The 20,267-nt window shown below is 44.1% G+C and overlaps 1 protein-coding gene across 1 annotated transcript in view; it reads left to right on the forward strand.

Annotated features, from left to right (window-relative positions):
• malrd1 (MAM and LDL receptor class A domain containing 1) overlaps positions 1 to 20,267 on the forward strand; it is a 449,626-nt gene that overhangs the window by 131,975 nt on the left and 297,384 nt on the right. Inside the window, 6 exon segments of the mRNA XM_068053300.1 lie at positions 958 to 1,131; positions 3,517 to 3,640; positions 8,437 to 8,589; positions 14,616 to 14,721; positions 15,135 to 15,502; positions 19,710 to 20,128. Of these exon segments, the coding sequence (XP_067909401.1) occupies positions 958 to 1,131; positions 3,517 to 3,640; positions 8,437 to 8,589; positions 14,616 to 14,721; positions 15,135 to 15,502; positions 19,710 to 20,128 (1,344 nt within the window).

Genomic DNA, 20,267 nt, shown 5'->3' on the forward strand with positions numbered 1-20,267 from the left:
TCAGATAGAGGCAGGGAGGGATGAGGTACCTGGACCAGGGACCAGAAACTCCAGAGTTTCTGACAGCTGGCTGTCAGCTTGCATTCCTGAGGCACAGATGAAGGCTCGGGAAAGGAAGCTGATACAGTCAAGTCCAGGGACGATAACCAGAGTTCCTGAGATGGCAGGCAGAGCCAAGCGACACAGGAGACCAACCAAGAGATATGTGGATTTTATCTAATGAGCATGTATTCATTTGTGTAACATGGACATGTTTTCAGTCTGATAAGAGAGGGATGTCATGATGAAAACTGAGTGTTATGTGGTCTTGTATATTAGACACAATACGGTAGTCATGTATTAGATACAATATGGTACATCCTGTACTAGTTAGGAAGTCGTCTGACCCGGGACTTCAAAGGCCAGATAGCACATATTGAAGGATTGTATCTATTGAGTAAAGATGGCTGAATAAATTCTGTGAAGCAAGTTAAGACTCAGTTTTGCTAAGTGTCATTACTGGAGGATCTGACACTCAGTGTCCATGATGATCATAATATCACATACCTTCTGAAGTATATTGTTTGACTTTCCCTCCCGGAATCTAATCCATAAATTTCCAAACATAATGAAACTGATCGTCTGAACTCAGTCGGCCAAAGCAAACTTTGATCCCAATCTCTTGCCAATGGTGGAATGATTGTATAATTAATGGGAACATGTGAAATGTTCAAGTCTTGGAGGGAACATTAATCATTGATCTCGTGTAATTTGCTTGGTTTCACAAATATGGACATTCCTTTATACCCAGTGTTCCTAATGTATTATTAATTGTAGAATCAATTACTCCAGAGATTCAGAAGAACATGTGTTTTATGGTTCAGGAATTTTTCTACAATTCAAACACTACAGTATGCAATGGATTATTTTTTTTTAATTCAGTTATTTATTCTCAGCATTCTCTTTCATTTTAATCAGATAAGATTCTGGTACCAGATGACAGAAGGAGCTAACATGTCACTATATATTAGGACCATAGCTGGAGGGCATAAGAAAAGAGTTGCTGACCTCACTAGGCCAACCAGCAGAGGTTGGACGAAATTAGAGATTCCTGTGGAACCCAGTGGAGCTGAAACCATGATACCTTTCCAGGTGAGGAGCCTAAGGTGGTGAGAAATAAACATAACAATAACTGGACTTTACTGTTAGTTATAACTACCACTGCATTTACTGTACCGGAGAGTCTGAACTTTGCCTTATTTACGCAAGTCAAAAGTGAGGCATTTAGGATTAAGAAGCAAGGCCGGGTGGAATGCTTTTCGATGCCCAATATAATAAAGCTGTGAAATAAAGTACCAGGCAAGCCCATTGAAGCAGACAGTAAATCGGGTTTAACAGACTATGTGTTCCTGAAGAGAGGAAAGATTGAGGGGGATGGTGAAATGGACTTCTTGAACCAAATTGCTTTTCCTGTTTATCTCTACTTTTTTATATATATTCCTAAATTTTAATAACTTGTTACAGCTAACAAATCTCACATGCTAACCTTCATGCATATGTCTGCATGTGTTTTTAAATATCGGTGTTGCGTGTTGGCTTGGCTCAGTTGGTAGCATTCTTCTCGGTTCAAACCCCATATCAGGGTTTGAGTTTATAATCTAAGGGAACAGTCCAGTGCAGTATTGAGAAAGCGCTGAGTTGTTATAAATGCTCTCTAGTGGATGAGACATTAAACTTGTTCCAGCACAGGTCCCATGGCACTGTTAGAAGAAGTGTTGTGACCAACATTCCTCCTTCAACCAATGTCACTAAAACATCAACTGGTCATCCACCTCACTACTGTTTAAGGAATAACTGTTAGCACAGATTCGCTGTTGCATTTACTGCAGCAGTACTTTCTAAACGGTGAGAAGCTCGAAACATTGAAGGTCCAAAGAGACTTGAGGGTTCTGATACATAAATCATTAAAATGTCATGAACATGTACAGAAAATAATCAAATGGAATGCTGACCCTTATATCTAAAGGACTAGAATATAAGGGATTAGAAGTCATGCTTCAGCTATACAAAGCCCTGGTTAAACCACACCTGGAGTTCTGGGCACCACAACTCAGGAAGGATATATTGGCCTTGGAAGGAGTGCAACATGGATTTACCAGAATGGTAAATGGACTCGAAGGGTTAAATTTCGAGGAGCGATTTCACAAACTATCGTTGCATTCCCTGGAATTTAGAAGGTTAAGGGGTGATTTTATCGAAGTTTTCAAGATATTAAAGGCAACAGATAGGGTAGATAGAGAGAAACTACTTCTTCTGGTTGAGGAGTCAGGGACTAGGGGGTATTGTCTCAAAATTCGAGCCAGACCTTTCAGGAGTGAAATTAGTAATTGCTGCTATCTACAGTGTGGTAGAAGTTTGGAACTCTCTTCTACAAACGGCAATTACTGCTAGATCAATTGTAAATTTTAAATCTGGGATTGATAGACTTTCATTATCCAAAGATAGAAAGGATATAGGGTAACATCGGGTATATGGAGTTAAATCGCAGATTAGTCAGCATCTCATTGAATGGCAGAACAGGCTCGAGGGGTTAAATGGCCTCCTCCTGTTCCTGTGTTTCTATGATCTATTTTTGCAAGGAAACAGGAATCCTGTCTTGAATTTTTATTGAGTTGAATGTGTGTCTGAAACCAATAAAAGGCCAAATGGATTGGAAATAGCATTTGAACCTTTGTGCATTGTGATGTGGGAGAATATTATTTTAACAAATTTTAACAAAATGCTTGAGTTACTGCTGCTCAAATTGTAATTGCTACATATAAAACAGAAATGGATGACTCGGTGGTCCAGGGCCCTTGCTCGCAATCCTTCCTGGATTTCCAATCTCATTTGTATCATTCTGAAACAGTGAGTAGTGCATCTGCACCAAAGTGGGGGGTGAGTGGGGGGGGGGGGTAGTGGAAATCAGAAAGAAGCATCCCTAAGCCATTCTTGAATACCTCCTCCTACTGATTAGTCCAGAGAAGTCGAGGCAGACACCCTGGGAACAGGTCATCGCGTTCTCACTCATGTAGCTGTAATTGATGTGTGATCCTAAAGGTTGGGGAATGGGAAGAAAAATAGAGGCCGTCCTTATATCAAATTAAAGAGAAAGATAATAAATAATAAAGAACAAAAAAACAAAATAGCTAAAAGAGTTGGAAGTAGAGTCACCACATGAATTATCATACTACTTTAAGGAGTTCACCTAAGTGTAGGTATTGGCAGATACCGCGAAACAGATTGCCAGCTGATCTTCTCAGCCACAGTTAGTTTATTGGGCAAGGGTGGCAGAGAATAAAAGGGGTAAAAGAGAAGTAATGAATAGAATAACTGACACCTTACTGAGAAGCACCTTGGGATGTTTTAAAGGTGCTATATAAATGCAAGTTGTCATATAAGGAGTAATGCTGTAAAAATGGTGACTTTGCAATTTACAGTGCTTGATAGTTAGAAATATAGTTTTGACCAATTGCTTCTCATGTTCTTTTATTACAGATTATTCTACAGGGCAGTGTCTTGGCAGTACCTAATGCATTTCTTGCTATTGATGACATTAGTTTAACCCCAGAGTGTGCTGTATCTAACACAATGCTTCCTAATTCAATCACGGAACACAAAGGCAAGTATTTAAAGATAATTAATTTTAAGTATTCATTATCAAGTTGCAAAAAACAGTGAAAGTTCTCATGTTTTGTTTTGTTTTACTAGATTATAGAAAGTTTTTTTTTCCTTGCTAAAAGCCTGCTCACAATCCAAAATGGCTTAGCAGTAGATGCCAACAATAAGGCATTAAGGGAACCAAGAGATGTGGGGATAGGGCGGGGAAGTGGAGTTGATGTAAGTGTTCAGCCTTGATCTTACTGAATGGTGGAGTTGGCTTGAGGGCTATTCCTGCTCCTATTTCTTATTTTCGAGTCAAGTCATTCTTGACCCTCCTGCCATTTTTACACTCTACACACCTGACATATCAGACTATTGCAGAAACAACTGCCCTTAAATCCACTTTAAAGTGTGACTTTTATTTATTCCATTTTCAGACAGACTCATCCACTGAAATGAAATTATTCAAAGAACCACAGAATCACATAATTGTTGCAGTGCAGAAGGAGGCCATTCAGCCCATTGTGCTTGCACCAACTCTCCGAATGAACAATTCACCTAATGCCATTCCTCTGCCTTCTCCCCGTAACCCTGCACATTCTTTCTTTACAGATAACAGTCTAATTCCCTTTTCAATGCCTCGAGTGAACCTGTCCCCACCACACTCTCAGGCAGCGCATTCCAGACCTTAACCACTCGCTGCGTGAAAAAGCTTTTCCTCATGTCGCTTTTGCTTCTTTTGCCTATTACTTTAAATCCATGTCCTCTCATGAGTGGGAACAGTTTCTCTCTGTCTACTCTGTCCAGATGCTTCATGATTTTGAATACCTCTATCAAATCTTCTCTCAGCCTTCTCTTCTCCAAGAAAAACAGTCCCAATTTCTCCAATCTATCTTCATAACTGAAGTTCCTCATCCCTGGAACCATTTTCGTGAATCTTTTCTGCACTCTCTCCAATGCCTTCGCATCTTTCCTGAAGTGCGACACCCAGAACTGGACACAATACCCCAGCTGAGGCCGAACTAGTGTCTTCTACAAGTTCAAAATTACCTCCTTTGTCTTGTACTCTATGCCCCTATTAATAAAGCCCAGGATACTGTATGCTTTATTAACCACTCTCCCAACCTGTCCTGCCACCTTCAATGATTTATGCACATATATACCCAGGTCCCTCTGCTCCTCAATCCCTTTAGAATTGTAACTTTTATTTTATATTGTCTCTCCATGTTCTTCCTACCAAAATGAATCACTTCACATTTCTCTGCATTGAACTTCATTTGTCACCTGTCCATCCATTACACCAACTTGTCTATGTCCTTTTGAAGTTCTACACTATCCTCCTCAGTTCATAATGCTTCCAAGTTTTCTATCATCCGCAATTTTTGAAATTGTGCCCTGTAGACCAAGGTCGAGGTCATTAATATATATCAGGAAGAGCAAGGGTCCCAACACTGACCCCTGGGGAACTCCACTACAAACCTTCCTCCAGCCTGAAGAACATCCATGAACCACTCCTCTCTGTTTTATTGGTCAAGCAAACTCTATTCAGTAACACAGATGCAATTCAAGCCACATTTTGGTACTGAAAAATAAATGGTTTGTGGGTTATGATTCCCTAGAAGTCGTCAGCCTTCCAGGCCATTACATCTGACAAACATTTGCCTAGTATTAGCAGAGGAGAGTTTCAAAGAGGAGTCCAGCTGGAAAATTCAACCCAGTTTAGTTTCCTCTTTGTTTTTTTTTCTCTCTTAATTAGTTAATTTATTTGGTTCTATATCTCTTCATATATTTGCCATGGTAATATGTAGAAAACATTTGCTGCTAACTAATGGAGGCCTTTCCTTGGCCTTTTCAGACTGTCGGCTTGTTTATGATATGCTAAATTTCCTGGCTATCTGCACAGAATTCCGAGATGGTTATTGATAGAATAGTTAAACCTTGTAGAAGCCTGAAACTTATGAATGGGATTGTGTAATGCTTTGTTCTTTGATATTTAAAAAGACAATAGGTTAGATTTTCCTTTGGAACTAGGCCTGGTGTAGCTCTACTGAGCGGGTTAGAGGGAGAGGAAGGAACATCATGCAGGCTTCTATTCTGTACTTGACCCCACTTTTGAGATTTAAAAGCAAAAGTGATATGAGTCAGACAATGCATCTGTGCAAGTGTGGGTTAACGTGTTGCATTGCGATGAAAATGCCAGAAATATGTTGTGCAATGTATTTCCCATAATTCGCACCATAGTGACACTGGGTGCTAGAAATACCATTGCATACATTCACCTCTTCAGCATTCCAATTTAAATTTTTTTCTGAGAAAATCCTCCTTTCTCTTTAACCATTCAACCACTTCCCACCTCCCCTTCCACCAATCACCTCCCTGCACACCCCCACCAAGGTTCTCTATAAGTTTAACATAATTTCTTTGCTTTTCAATTCAATCCCTCTAGAAATGAACCTCAGGTTTTTTTTTATAAAAGCAAAATATTGCAGATGCTGGAAATCTGAAATAAAAACAGAAAGTGCTGGAAATACTCAGCAGGTCAGGCAGTATCTGTGGAGAGAGAAGCAAAGTTAACGTTTCTGGTCTGTGGCCTTTCATCAGCACAGAAGCCTCCTCGGCCATCATAGCTACTGGAGCTGGGCTCACTGGCAGAGGAGCTGAGGAGCCACTAGCCACACTCGGAGCACCCTGAGGGTAATCCCCGGATGTGCAGGTCACCCTCTCCTCTTCCCTTTCAAAGTTCACTTCAACCTTCCTGCTGACCATAGATGGACAAGAACCTGGAGAAGACACCGGGTGCCTCATCCCCTTTCGTCTTGCCACTGCTACATTGAACGCATGGCCAAGGTGATGGTGTGCAGGTCTGTGTGCATCTGTGGGATCTGGCTCTCCAGGAGGGTTGCCAACCTCTTGATGCAGGAAGCCATTCGCTCACTTGCCTGAGACATGGCTACACCCACGGCATGGATGGACTGCTCCATCATCTGCGCATGACTGCGCATTGCCTCGAGCGGCTCTGCCAGATGTTGCCTTATCTCTCTCTGCTACTCCAACATGTTCTGTTCTGCCGTCATCAGAGGCTCGTCATCAGTCGGGGGATAAGCATGAGCCAGGCCACCCACAGTCCTCCAACTATCAGTGGCCTTGCCAATCATGGTCTCTGCCAGCTTCTCTGATGTGTCTGTGGTGCTGTCACCCTCTTGTGACCCTACATCTAAGCCCAAGCGCACACTACCAAGGTAAGAGTTTCTGCACTGGTGGAGGGAGCAGGCGAACGGTGTGAAGGTGCGCCTCCTGAGGATTCTTCCTCCTCATCCTCAGAAGATGATGGGATTCCAGCAGTGCCAGCAGATGATCATCCCTCCAAGGAGCCATGACCTGCATGAGAAAACACAAACATTTATGCGTTATGATGCATAGACCTTCCCATGCCAACCATACGTGATGTGGTTCTCAAGAAGGTCGGTGGTGGGTACATGAACACAATGCCTCCTCAGTCTCTTGGGTGAACACTCCAGTCTCTCCATCTGCTATGGCTCGGCTGCCCTTTCCCTAGTGTTGTGGGCCATTTTCTCCTAGAAGCGAAAGAGGGATACTTAGTCATCCCACAGAGACCAGCAGGACACTTATTCTAGTGGCAGGCTTTTGGCCTGAATGTGTCTGCTTTCAAGCGATGTGCAAAGAGTAAGCTGGGACAGAAAGCCAGCTGTCTTGGAAATGCAGCCATACATCTGTCTGTTGTTGCCTCATCCCCTTGCTGCGTCCTTTGCAGCCACTCCCTCACCATGTGGCGTCCCCTCCTAAGTGGCCAGACGCAAGCCCCAAGGATGGGATGGGTATGGAGGACTCGCCTTTGTGGAGCAAAGGAGGTCGTTGTCCTCTAGTGGCACTGGGCCCAGTTTTGGAGGGTGATGCCCACAGCTGCTGACCTCCTCTGCGATCTCCAGACTTGCTCAGTCAGGTGTGAGGGTCTCTTCCTGCCATCCCTTGAGAAAAGGAGCTCCTGCTTTTCTCTCGCAGCTGGAGGAGAATCCGCAGGGAGTCATCACTGGACCATGGGGGCCACCTGGTATCATCCACTTGATATGGTCCCTCTTGACTTTAAGTCAGCTTCCGGCCTTATTAAGCCTTGGTCAGCAGCACAGCAGCACAGGGACCCCAGCCGGGGGCTGCGAGGAGGTGTCAGCAACAGCACGGGGTGGGGTGGGGGGGGGGGGTGTTCAGCAGCAAAGCAACACAAAAGCAAAGCAAGACAGAGGTAAAGCAGCAGCAAAATCAGTCTGTGAAGCATCAGTTTAAGCAGGGCTGGCAGCACTTTAAATATGGCGCCTGCACCTGCATTCATCTCCACTTCTGGCGCCATCGGCATCTCGTCGCCTACACCACCCACCCACCCCATCCTCCAATGGGACGGGCCCTGTGCCTGCTACATTTAAATGGGCCAGCCACTGCTGGATCGCAGTCAGCCTGCCGCACATGTGACGAGTGGCGATGTCACCCTCATCTGGTCCCGCCGCTGGGACCCATGACGGGCTGATAAAACTGAGCCCGCACTTCTCCTCCTCCTTGGATGTTGGATGAAGCAAACCTGCCAAGGGCTAGTAAAAAGGTTGATGGAAACAATTCTGACAGGCTTTGGTAGGATTCAAGCTGCACTGAATATGTTTGAACCCCTCTGTTACAACTTTTCTTCTGAATTGTGATGCGGTATTTCTTGTTGAGGAAGAACTTAAAGGAATTGCAAATATTATATATTAAATTACAATAGTAGTTTGCTCAAGAAGGTAACATTCCTGAACTGTTTGTGTATTGCAGATTATATATGCACCTTTGAAGACAATAGCTGTGGTTGGTTTGAGAATGTATCTAATGATAACTTTGATTGGATCAGAAGCTCAAGCAGTGATTTACCTTCGAATATCAAGGATCGGGCCCCGTCTCAAGATCACACCACTAACACAGCTGAGGGTAGGATTTCATTGTGTAAGATCTTTGAACTTTAGAGCTTTGTTGCTTTGCGATAATTCAATTGACTCATATCCTACCACAACGGTTCTATATACAACCAGCAGGCTCTCAGACCACCCACTGGGCAACACTTGGTCATTTCTCAAGAATCTTCCTAATTATTTTCACTTATTTTTCTTTCAATTGCAGCTGAACTATAGTAAATCAGATGATAGGGCCTCCCAAATTATGTTCAATTAACAATCCTATTAAAGGGTAAATCCTGAGATTGTTTCATTTGTTTTGTAACAATTTTATTTTATCCGGTTTTGGGAGACTGGTGGTGGCTGGCTCCAAGAGTTTTGAGTTTGTCTTGTAAGACTCTTAAAGAGGGGGTCTCACTTCCCTCTAAGGTCCTGACCCCATACTAAGTATCAATGACACAAAACAAACTCTGGATGCAATTTCCACTTTATGTGGAAAACCTTTATTCACCCACTAAACGATAGTATATACTTACAATACCAGTTGCTTAGTTAGACCCACGTACAGGAGCTCATTTCCAGGATGGTCAGTCCACTGAACGAATTCTTCTGCACGACTTCCTGTGACTGATCAAGTCATACTTCCCCGGCTGCAGCAACAATGTCCTTGTGAGTTGTGGCTTTATACCCCTTTCTGACCCTGGTCCCTCAACGTATAAAGTAATGTCTCGAATGGGGTCCTCCGATTGAGTTTCAGTGACTTATCAATCCCACTATGGCTGTGCAAGACCACCTGCATGTGGTCATATCCTGCTCTCAACAAGGTGGGGGTCTTAGATGCATACCACCCATGGATGTTATATCTGCATCTTGATAAGGCAAGAAGGGAATCATTCACACATTCCAAGAGTTGATGTAGACAGAGTGTCTGATGTTGTAATAATAGTCTGGTGCTACCACCTTTGTGGCATGTCCTGACACGTGTGTGTGTGTGTGTGTTTGTTCAGGTAAACTGTCTTTATTTTTAAAAAGGTCCAATATGAGCCACATCAATGATGTCTCTGGTAAGAATTATTTTACCTTTGTCCCAAAGTCCTCCACACTGCATGTTCTTACCACCTGGTGAGCCCCACAGGCTGGTCCACGCTACAACTGGTTACATTTCACTTATAAACAGAAATACAAGAGATATTAAAAATGCCTTACAGTCTTACAATAAAAATGGAAACATAAGCCTTTTCCAAGACTTGACAAATGGGTAAAGCAATTGCTGCCATATTTCTTTGGTCAGCGGCGGGCGAAGGAATTGGTGCCTGGCCCGGGCTGCCCACATGTCAGCGAGCGGCCGCAATCTTCAGCGGCCCGCCCCATCACCCCCGATCACGTGGAGGGGGCGGCCATCAGTTTCTGGCAGTGGCGTCAGCTGCCTGTGCGCAGGTGCTGACACCATTTTTAAAGGGCTTTGAGTCCTTCCGGCAGATTTTAACATTTTGGAAGACAATAATAAAAACAGTTAACGCAGTACTTTTAGACTTCTCCCACCACCGCACCCCGCCCCCCACCGCCTCCACCATCCCCCCACCCAATGATCATGAAATTGAATAGTTACCCTCTCCAGTCCAAAAACACTTTCCTTTTTCAAATGATCTTCCCCCCCCCCCTTCAAAGTGCATAAACTATAAACTTTACCCCTTCCCAACATCCCCTCCACCAATGAGAAGACTTCATCACTGTTCTCACCCACCACCCCCCCCCACCCCACACAGAAAAATGAGTTGCTCCCCACTCCCAACCAGCGTGGGGCCTTGATTTCCCGGACGGGGATTAGAAGGTGTGGGAGTGCTGGCCAGTGGCCTGAAGATCGCAAAGGGACTGGAGGCAGTGCCGGACATGCAATTAGCTCAGGTATGCAAATTTACTTTAATATGTAAATGATGGGTCCGTCACCAGGCAGTGGGGGGGTCTCCACGAGGCCTCACTGCCTCTCTGAAGATCGGGCTGGGCCCTCACAGCGTTGGGGTCAGGCCACCAAGCGATCTTCAGGCCTCCCCGCCACAGACCCCGATGCTGGGGGGGACGTAAATTCACCCTACTATGTCTGCCGTATTGCTTTTGCAGCACAGCCAGAGCTTGGCTTCACAATTAATTCTCATAGCCCTCCTCTGAGTATCAGTTGTTGTTGCCTGCCCCTGCACCCCCCTCCTCCAGCTGCACTGAAGACAGACAGTTCTGATGAAAATTTACACCCAAAACATTAATATATTTTCTCCACAGACACTTACTTATCTGTTGTAGATTTCTAGCAGTTTTGTTTTTGAATCAAAGTCAAAGTTGGTCAGTTTATTTTGGGCAACTCCAAGGAACATACATTTGAATGTGTGTGGTACACAGCTGGTTTAACCATTCATCTCCAGATATAGCTGAACTAAATCAAGCACGATTATGCCTTGCTCTGGCTCTGCCAGAACTGCTCACTATTCCAGGGTCATCTTGGAATGCAAAGAAAATCTTCAGCCTTTTTTCTCCACTGCCAACCATCCTTTTAAACCCCTCTTCCTTTCCCATCTCCACACTGACCTCCAACAATGAGGAGCTCATGGACTTCTTTGTCACTAAGATTGAGACCATCCATGCAGTTGTCTGTGCCACATACATCCCCTTGTCCATCAATCCCATCCTCCTTAACCTCTCTGCAGCCTTTGACAAAGTTGGCCACACCATCATCCTCCAAAGACTCTCCTGTGTTGGCTAGCTGAGTAGGACTGTCCTCGCCTAGTTCTACTCTTACCAAAACAGCCATAGCCTGAGAATCTGCGGCAATGGCTTCTCTTCCCACCCCCAGTCAGTTCCCTCTGGTGTCCCCCAAGGATCTATCTTTGACTTCCTCCTATTTCCCATCTACTTGCTGCTCATTGATGGCATCATCTGAAGAGACAATATCAGGTTTCCATATGTACACTGATGACACCCAGCTTTACTTCACCACCATCTCTCTCAACCCCTCCACTGCTTCTGTGATGTCTGATTGATATCTGACATCCAGTCCCACTGTGTTAAAATTTCCTTCAATTAAACTTTGGGAAGATCTAAAGGAGGTGCAGGAACAGAGAGACCTGCAGGTATATGTGCACAAATTGTTGAAAGCGGTAGGGCAGGTTGAGAAAGTGGTAAAAAGGCATATGGGATCCTGGGCCTCATAAATATAAGCACAGAGTATAAAAGCAAGAAAGTTATAAAAAGATTATAAAACATTGGTTCAGCTTCTGAGTACTGCACTTTAGGAAGGATGTGGAGGCTTTAGAGAGGGTGCAGGAAAGATTTATGAGAATTGTTCCAGGGACAAGGGACTTCAGTTATATGGAAAGTTTGGAGAAGCTGGGGTTATTCTACTTGGGGGTTGAAGGTTGAGAGGACATTTGATAGAGGTGTTCAAAATCATGAACAGTCTAGACAGAATAGATAGAGAATTGTTCCCATTGGTGAAAGGACATGAGGAAAAACTTTTTTTTTTATGCAGCAAGTAGTTACAATCAGGAATGCACTATCTGAAAGGGTGGTGAAGGTAGATTCAATCAAGGCTTTCAAAAGGGAATTGGATAAGCAACTGAAAGAAAAAAAATGCAGGGCTATGGGAAAAGGGCAGGGGAGAGCATTAGCTAAATTGCTCTTGCAGAGAGCTGACATGGGCTCATTTGACTGAATGGCCTCCTTCTGTGTTGTAACCATTCTAAGATTCTGTAAGTCAGTGGCTTGTACTTCGCAGTCAGCGATGTAGCAACAATGCTTGGTGCTGACCTCAAAGAAAGCTGCCCACAGTTATCTAGTGATCTCTGTGGCATGGATTTCCCCTTTTCCGATGCCAGTTTAAATCTGGTGCCAAGTGCAGGGATCTCTAGGAGTCCAGCAACAGCGATGCCATCAAGCAGGGTAAGTAGCCAAACACATTGATGTATTCTCGCAGACAACAAACTAGGAAGTAAAATGCACTGAAATTTTTACTTTTAATTAATTTTACAGAGAGCAAAGTAATTGGGGCATACACATGGGATTCATGTAGAAGCTAAAATATCAAACTTTTTTTAAAAACAAATTTTATTTCAAAAGTTTGATTTTTTATATCATAATGGAGAAATTTGACATTCCACAGCTATAAAACCAGCTTTTCAGGGATAGTGAGGCTGTTCAGCAGTAATTATGAACTTAGTAAGCCGTTAAAAACCTTACTACAACAAGGCTAATCGTATAAAAGGGCATGTTTTCATCAGTTCATTGATTACCACTTGATTACAGCCTTGTGGGGTGGGGGTGGGGGTGGGGTGGTGGGTCAACAGTGTACCCTAATGGGAAGCTTAGAATCGCTGATAGCACCTTCCAGATTTTGGCATTTAACTGTGCAAATGTAAACTCCAGAAGTTGTTGTCAGTTTCACAGGAGTAATGACCGTGATTGTTGACAGTTTTGCTGTGATTATGACCCCAAAATTCAAGCCATTGTCTTCGGCCCCTGCCTCAAACTCAGTTCCCTCGCCATCAATTCCTTCCCCCTCTCTGGCTACTGCCTCAGGCTGAAACTGATTGCCTGTGATTTTAACACCTTATTTAAGCCTGAACTGAACTTTGAACTGCATATGCTCTCCATCATTCAGACCATCGACCTTCACACCTGTGCCATCGCCTGTCTCAACCCCTTCCCAGCTTATATGCTGCTGAAACAGTCATCCATACTTCTGTTACCTCCAGACTCGACTATTTCACTGCTCTCCTATCTGACCTTGCATCTTCCACCCTCCATAAACTTGAGCTCATTCAAAACTCTGCTGCATGTATCCTAACCCACACTAGGCCCCATTCACCCATCATCTCTGTGCTTGCTGACGTACATTGGGTACCAGTCCACCATTGCATCAACTTTAACATTCTCATCCACATGCTCAAATCTCTCCATGGTCTTACCCCTCACTATCTCTGTAACCTCTTACAACCCTCTGCGTTCCTTGAACTCTAACCTCTTGTGAATCCCTGCTTCCTTCATTCTACCGTTAGTGGTCCTATCTTCAGCTGTCAAAACCCCAAGCTCTGGAACTGCATCTCTAAACTTATCTGCCTCTCCATCTCGGTCTTCTCTTTTAGGATGCTTCTTCAACCTAACTCTTTGTGCAAGTTTTTAGTCACTGACAGAATCATAGAATGTTACAGCACAGAAAGCGGCCAATCAATCCATCTTGCCTCTGCCAATTCTTTAAAAAGCTATCCAAATATTCCCACCTTTCTTGCCCTTTAGCCATAGCCTTTCAATTTTCTTCCCATTTAAGTGTTGACCCAATTACCTTTTGTAAGTTATTACTGAACCTGCTTCAACCACCCTTTCAGGCAATGCATTCCAGATCATAACTTGCTGCATAAAAAGGTTTTTCCTCATGTCGCCTCTGGTTCTTTTGCCACTTACTTTAAATCTGTGTCTCTGGTTACTGACCCTTCTGCCATTCAAAACAGTTTCTCTTTATATACTTTATCAAAACCCTTCATGATTTTGAAAACTTCTATTAAATCTTCCTTTAAGCTTCTCTTCTCTAAGGAGAACAATTTTCTAGTCTTTTCACATAACTGAAATCCTACATCTCTGGTACCATCTTCTCTGCATCCACTCTAAGACCTTAACGTCCTTCCTAAAGTGTACTGCCTAGAATTCACCACAATACTCTGGCTGGGGCATAACCAGCAATATAAATGTTTAGCATAACCTCCTTGCTTTTGTCATCTATGCCTCTGTTTATAAAGCCAAAGATCCCATATGCTTTTTTAACCGTCCTGTTAACTTGTCCTGCCACCTTCAAAGATTTGTGTAGGTACATCCACAGGTCTCTCCCTTCCTGCACTCTTTTAAAATTATCCAAATATCTCCTTCTTTGGCTCAGTGTCAATTTTTTTTTAAATTCGATTACGTTCCTGTGGTGTGCCTTGGGGCACTTTACTATGTTAAAGGCACTATATAAATGCAAGTTGTTGTTATATTGCCTGCTGAATTTTCAAATGCATTTTTGAAATTATCTGCCTTTTATTTCAGGACACTTCATGTTTATTCTGAACAACAAGAGCAACTTTGATCAAATTGCAGAACTGACCAGTCCTCAATTCAATCAGTCAGGAACTGGATGTATAATGTCCTTTTGGTAAGAAATAATTTCAAATTCATGATGACTTGATGGCTCTTTTGAAAGTATCAGCTCTCTCAACCATACGTAAGACCATTTTTGAAAGTTATTATTACTTGTGCTAAAGCCCTACACATTTTGAGCTCATTTTGTACACATCATTAACAAATCTATATTAGGAAGGAAAAACTTAAAGGATACATTTTTCACTTGCACACTCCCAGCTTCACCTGAGAAATGTATCCTTTTATTTGCTGGAACAAATTTAGATTAAAATTGCATGATAATTAGTATAATTTTAAACAGCTATTTCTACCAAATCAGCTCTTTACTGACTTTAATTCTAATGTCAAGCTTTGGTCAATGCTGAGTGTTTATTTTAACATTTTCAATGTCTAAACAAATGAACTGCCTTTTTATATCTGTGGCAGGTATTATAATTATGGGCAGGCTGTAGGGGCAGCGAAAATGTACCTGGAGGTTGATGGTGTGCAGAGTCGTACTGTGGTGTGGTGGACTTACAACACGCAAAACAATCAGTGGTTGCAAGGCTTTGTGCAGCTTGGGCGTCTAACACGACCTTTCCATCTTTCATTGGTGAAAGTCAGTCTGAGTATTTATGATGGTGTGGCAGCGATGGATGACATCATGTTTGTCAACTGCTCCCTCCCATCACCTGTAGACAACTGTGAAGGCACAAACAAGTTTTGGTGTGAAGAAACCAGAGCTTGCATTGACCAGTTACAAGTATGTGACCTTGTAGACGACTGTGGTGATGGTTCTGATGAAAACAACTGTGGTAAGTAGAACTTGACAATCTGCCAAAGGCTAATGTTGCTTATCCAAGAAGGTTATGTTTAAGCTGAAAAGGCTATTTGTACTAAATATTTTACAGACACATATATAAATCTGCTATTTTCTAATGATGATAATTAACATTAGCTAAAATGCAACATTGCCAAAGTTCTGTAAGTCAGGCAGCAATGTGGTCAATGGCTTGGGAATTAGGTCAGGTGCAGATATGATATGCTGGGTCCTGGAACTTCCCATCAATTTCTGCAGGGCCTTGTTTAGAGGATAATCTTCAATCTCCCTGCAATACCCACCCACCACAAAAAAAAACAAAAGCACCCATGTCAAAGTGAGGAAAAAGGACTCCCAGGAAAGGATGTTCCTTAGCCCAGAATGGTGGGTGATATTTTCTTTTTATTTGTTTGTGGGATGCGGGCATCATTGGCTAGGCCAGCATTTATTGGCCATCACTAATTGCCCTTGAGAAGGTGGTGGTGAGCTGCCTTCTTGAACCGCTGCAGTCCTTGAGGTGTAGGTACACCCACAGTGTTGTTAGGAAGGGAGTTCCAGGATTTTGACCCAGCGACAGCAATATAGTTCCAAGTCAGGATGGTGGGGAACTGGCAGGTGGTGGTATTCCCATGCATCTGCTGCCCTTGACCTTCTAGGTGGTAGAGGTTGTGGGTTTGGAAGGTGCTGTTGAAGGAGCCGTGGTGAGTTGCTGCAGTGCATCTTGTAGATGGTACACACTGCTGCCAATCTGCGTCGGTGGTGAAGGGAGTGAATGTTGAAGCCGGTGGATGTGGTGCCAGTCAAGCGGGTGCTTTGTCCTGTATGGTGTCGAGCTTCTTGAGTGTTGTTGGAGCTGCATCCATCCAGGCAAGTGGCAAGTATTCCATCACACTCCTGACTTGTGATGTGTAGACAGTGGACAGGCACTGGGGAGACAGGAGGTGAGTTACTCGTTGCAGAATTCCGAGCCTCGACCTGCCCTTGTAGCCACAGCATTTATGTGGCCGGTCCAGTTCAGTTTCTGGTCAATGGTAACATCCAGGATGTTAATAGTGCGGGATTCAGCGATCATAATGCCATTGAACATCAAGGGGAGATGGTTAGATTCTCTCTTGTTTGAGATGGTCATTGCCTGGCACTTGTGTGGCATGTTAATGTATGAATGTTACTTGCCACTTATCAGCCCAAGCCTGGATATTGTCCAGGTCTTGTTGCATTTCTACACGGACTACTTCAGTATCTGAGAAGTCATGAATGGTGCTGAACATTGTGCAACGATCAGCAAACATCCCACTTTTGACCTTATGGATGGACAGAAGGTCATTGATGCAGTAGCTGAAGATGGTTGGGCCTAAGGCACTACCCTGAGGAACCCCTGTAGTGATGTCCTGGGACTGAGATGATTGACCTTCAACAACCACAACCATCTTCCTTTCTGCTAGGTATGACTCCAACCAGCAGAGAGCTTTCCCCCAATTCCCATGAACTCCAGTTTTGCTAGGGCTCCTTGATGCCCTACTGGGTAAAATGCAGCCTTCATGTCAAGGGCAGTTACTCTCACCTCACCTCTTCAGTTCAGCTCTTTTGTCCATGTTTGGACAAAGGCTGTAATGAAGTCAGGAGCTGAGTGGCCCTGGCAGAACTCAAACTGAGTGTCACTGAGCAGGTTATTGCTGAGCAAGTGCCGCTTGATAGCACTGTTGACGACCCCTTCCATCACTTTACTGATGATCGAGAGTAGACTGATAGGGCGGTAATTGGCAAGGTTGGATTTGTCCTGCTTTTTGTGGACAGGACATATCTGGGCAATTTTCCACATTGACAGGTAGATGTAGACAGGCCAGTGTTGTAACTGTACTGGAACTGCTTGGGTAGGGGCACGGCTGGATCTGGAGCATAATTCTTCAGTACTATTGCCGGAATGTTGTCAGGGCCCATTGCCTTTGCAGTATCCAGTGCCTTCAGTTGTTTCTTGATATCACGTGGAGTGAATAGAATTGGCTGAAGACTGGCATATCTGATGCTGGGGACCTCAGGAGAAGGCCGAGATGGATCATCCAGTTGGCACTTCTGGGTGAAGATAGATGCAAATGCTTCAACCTTGTCTTTTGCACTGATGTGCTGGGCTCCCCTATCATTCAGGATGGGGATATCTGTGTATTTGAGAAGCCTTCTCCTCCTGTTGTTTGCTTAATTGTCCACCACCATTCACGACTGGATGTGGCAGAACTGCAGAGATCAGATCTGATCCATTGGTTGTGGGATCGCCTAGCCCTGTCTATTACATACTGCTTCTTCTGTTTGGCATGCAAGTAGTTCCGTGTTGTAGCTTCACCAGGCTGACACCTCATTTTTAGGTATGCCTGGTGCTGCTCCTGGCATGACCTCCTGCACTCTTCATTGAACCAGAATTGTTCCTCAACTTGATGGTAATGGTAGAGTGAGGTACTTGCTGGGCTATGAGGTTACAGATTGTGGCTGAGTACAATTTTGCTGCTGCTGATGGCCCACAACGCCTCATGAATGCTCAGTTTGAGTTGCTAGATTTGTTCGAAATCTATCCCATTTAGCATAGTGGTAGTGCCACACAACATGATGGTGGGTATCCTCAATGTGAAGACGGGACTTCGTCTCCACAAGGACTGTGCGGTGCTCACTCCTATCAATACTGTCGTTGACAGATGCATCTGTGACAGGTAGATTGGCGAGGACGAGGTCAAGTAGGGTTTTCCCTCTTGTTGATTCCTTCACCGTCTGCCACAGATCCAGTCTAGAAGCTATGTCCTATAGGACTTGGCCAGCTCGGTCAGTGGTGGTGCTACCGAGCCACTCGTCGTGATGGACATTGAAGTCCCCTACCCAGAGTGCATTCTGTGCTCCTACTACCCTCAGGGCTTCTTCCAATTGGTGTTCAACAGGGAGAAGTACTGATTCATTGGCCGGGGGTGGGGGGTGGGGGTACGTGGGGGGGGGGGGGCATGGTTGGTAGGTAGAAATCAACAGGAGGTTTTCTTGCCCATGCTTGACCTGATGCCATGAGAGTTCATGGGGTCCAGAGTCAAAGTTGAAGACTGCCAGGGCAACTCACTCCCGACTGCATACCACTGTGCCACTACCTCTGGTGGCTCTGTCCTGTCAGTGGGACAGGACATACCCAGGGATGGTGTTGGTGATGTCCCAGACATTGTCTGTAAGGTATGATTCCGTGAGTATGACTATGTCAGGCTGTTTCTTGACTAGTCTGTGGGACAGCTCTCCCAATTTTGGCACAAATCCTTGGATGTTAGGGTCAACAGGGCTGGGTTTGCCGTTGTCGTTTCCAGTGCCTAGGCTGATGCCAGGTGGTCCATGGGTTTCATTCCTTTTCTTAGACTTCGTAGCGGTTAGATACAACTGAGCGGTTTGCTAGGCCATTTCAGATGTAATTTAAGAGTCAACTACATTGCTGTGGGTCTGGAGTCACATGTAGGCCAGATCAGGTAAGGACGGCAGATTTCCTTCCCGAAAGAACATTAGTGAATCAGATGGCTTGTTACAATATGCTGCGTGAATGATGCCATCCTTGCCTATTGTGAAAGTGAGGCCCATCATAAGGTCCAAATCTTGGCCTGGACCTACAACGACCCTGGCTTCCAGAATTTATAAATTCTTCCACCCCACCCCCACCCTCCCCCCACACTTTACAAAGAGCTGATGGACCCCAACCACAAAGCGGCTGGGGCTGGAGTTGCTGAAGTCCTCTAAAGCATTGAGGATCTGCATCAATTTCTTTCCCTATGCTATTGCATCAAGCTGCACTCCGAGTGGCCTGGGCACCCACTGGATGTACTTACGTTGGGGAACCTCCCTTTTACCACACTCTGGTGGGATCATTCAAATTGAAAAATAATGGGCAACTGTATCAATATCATCCGGTTTACATCATCACTCAAAGTCAAAGTTACATATTTATGTACAGGAGGGCAGGAAGACATTTGTCGAGGCTTTTATCAGGAAATTGAAGTGGTCGCATGAAGTTCATGTTAGTGTATTGCACACAATTTGGAATGGCAGATTCACTCTGTGCTTTCCACTGATCTGATGTAGATAAATCTAACCACACTCTCTTCTGCTGGCTGATATTAGTAAATAATTTCCAAATATAAATGTCTGTGCATGATTATACATTTAAGTAATTCATCATATTTTCCTGCCTTTGACAGCAGATGATCTGGTCTGTAATTTTGAAAATGGATTGTGTAACTGGCAGCAAGCGAAAGAAAATGATTTTGACTGGACAAGAAATAAGGGACAAACATCAACAGTCAACACAGGGCCATCAAAAGACCACACGTTAGGGACAGCAGAAGGCTACTACCTTTACATTGAAGCATCTGACCAACAATTTGGAAATACAGCTGTTCTCCTCAGCCCAATCTTGGATGCCACAGTCAATCATATCAACAAGACCTGTATCTTCCGTTTCCATTATCACATGTTTGGAAAGCAGATTTTTAGGCTGGCAATTCACAAAAGGACATTCTGCAATACGAAGGGAGAGCAGCTTTGGGTAAAATATGGTGACCATGGTGACATGTGGCTGAGAGAGACTCTATTTATCAACAGTTCCCAACCATTCCAGGTAAGCAGAGTTAAATAATACCTACCAGGGGAAAACCACAGCGGCCAGGTCTCTGGCACTGAGCCTGGCTCAGTGGCTCAGAAGGGAAGAGGGGAGAATAGGAGAGCGATAGTGATAGGTGATTCAATGGTTAGAGGAA

This window comes from Heterodontus francisci, chromosome 2, assembly GCF_036365525.1.
Source record: "Heterodontus francisci isolate sHetFra1 chromosome 2, sHetFra1.hap1, whole genome shotgun sequence".
Taxonomy (NCBI): domain Eukaryota; kingdom Metazoa; phylum Chordata; class Chondrichthyes; order Heterodontiformes; family Heterodontidae; genus Heterodontus; species Heterodontus francisci.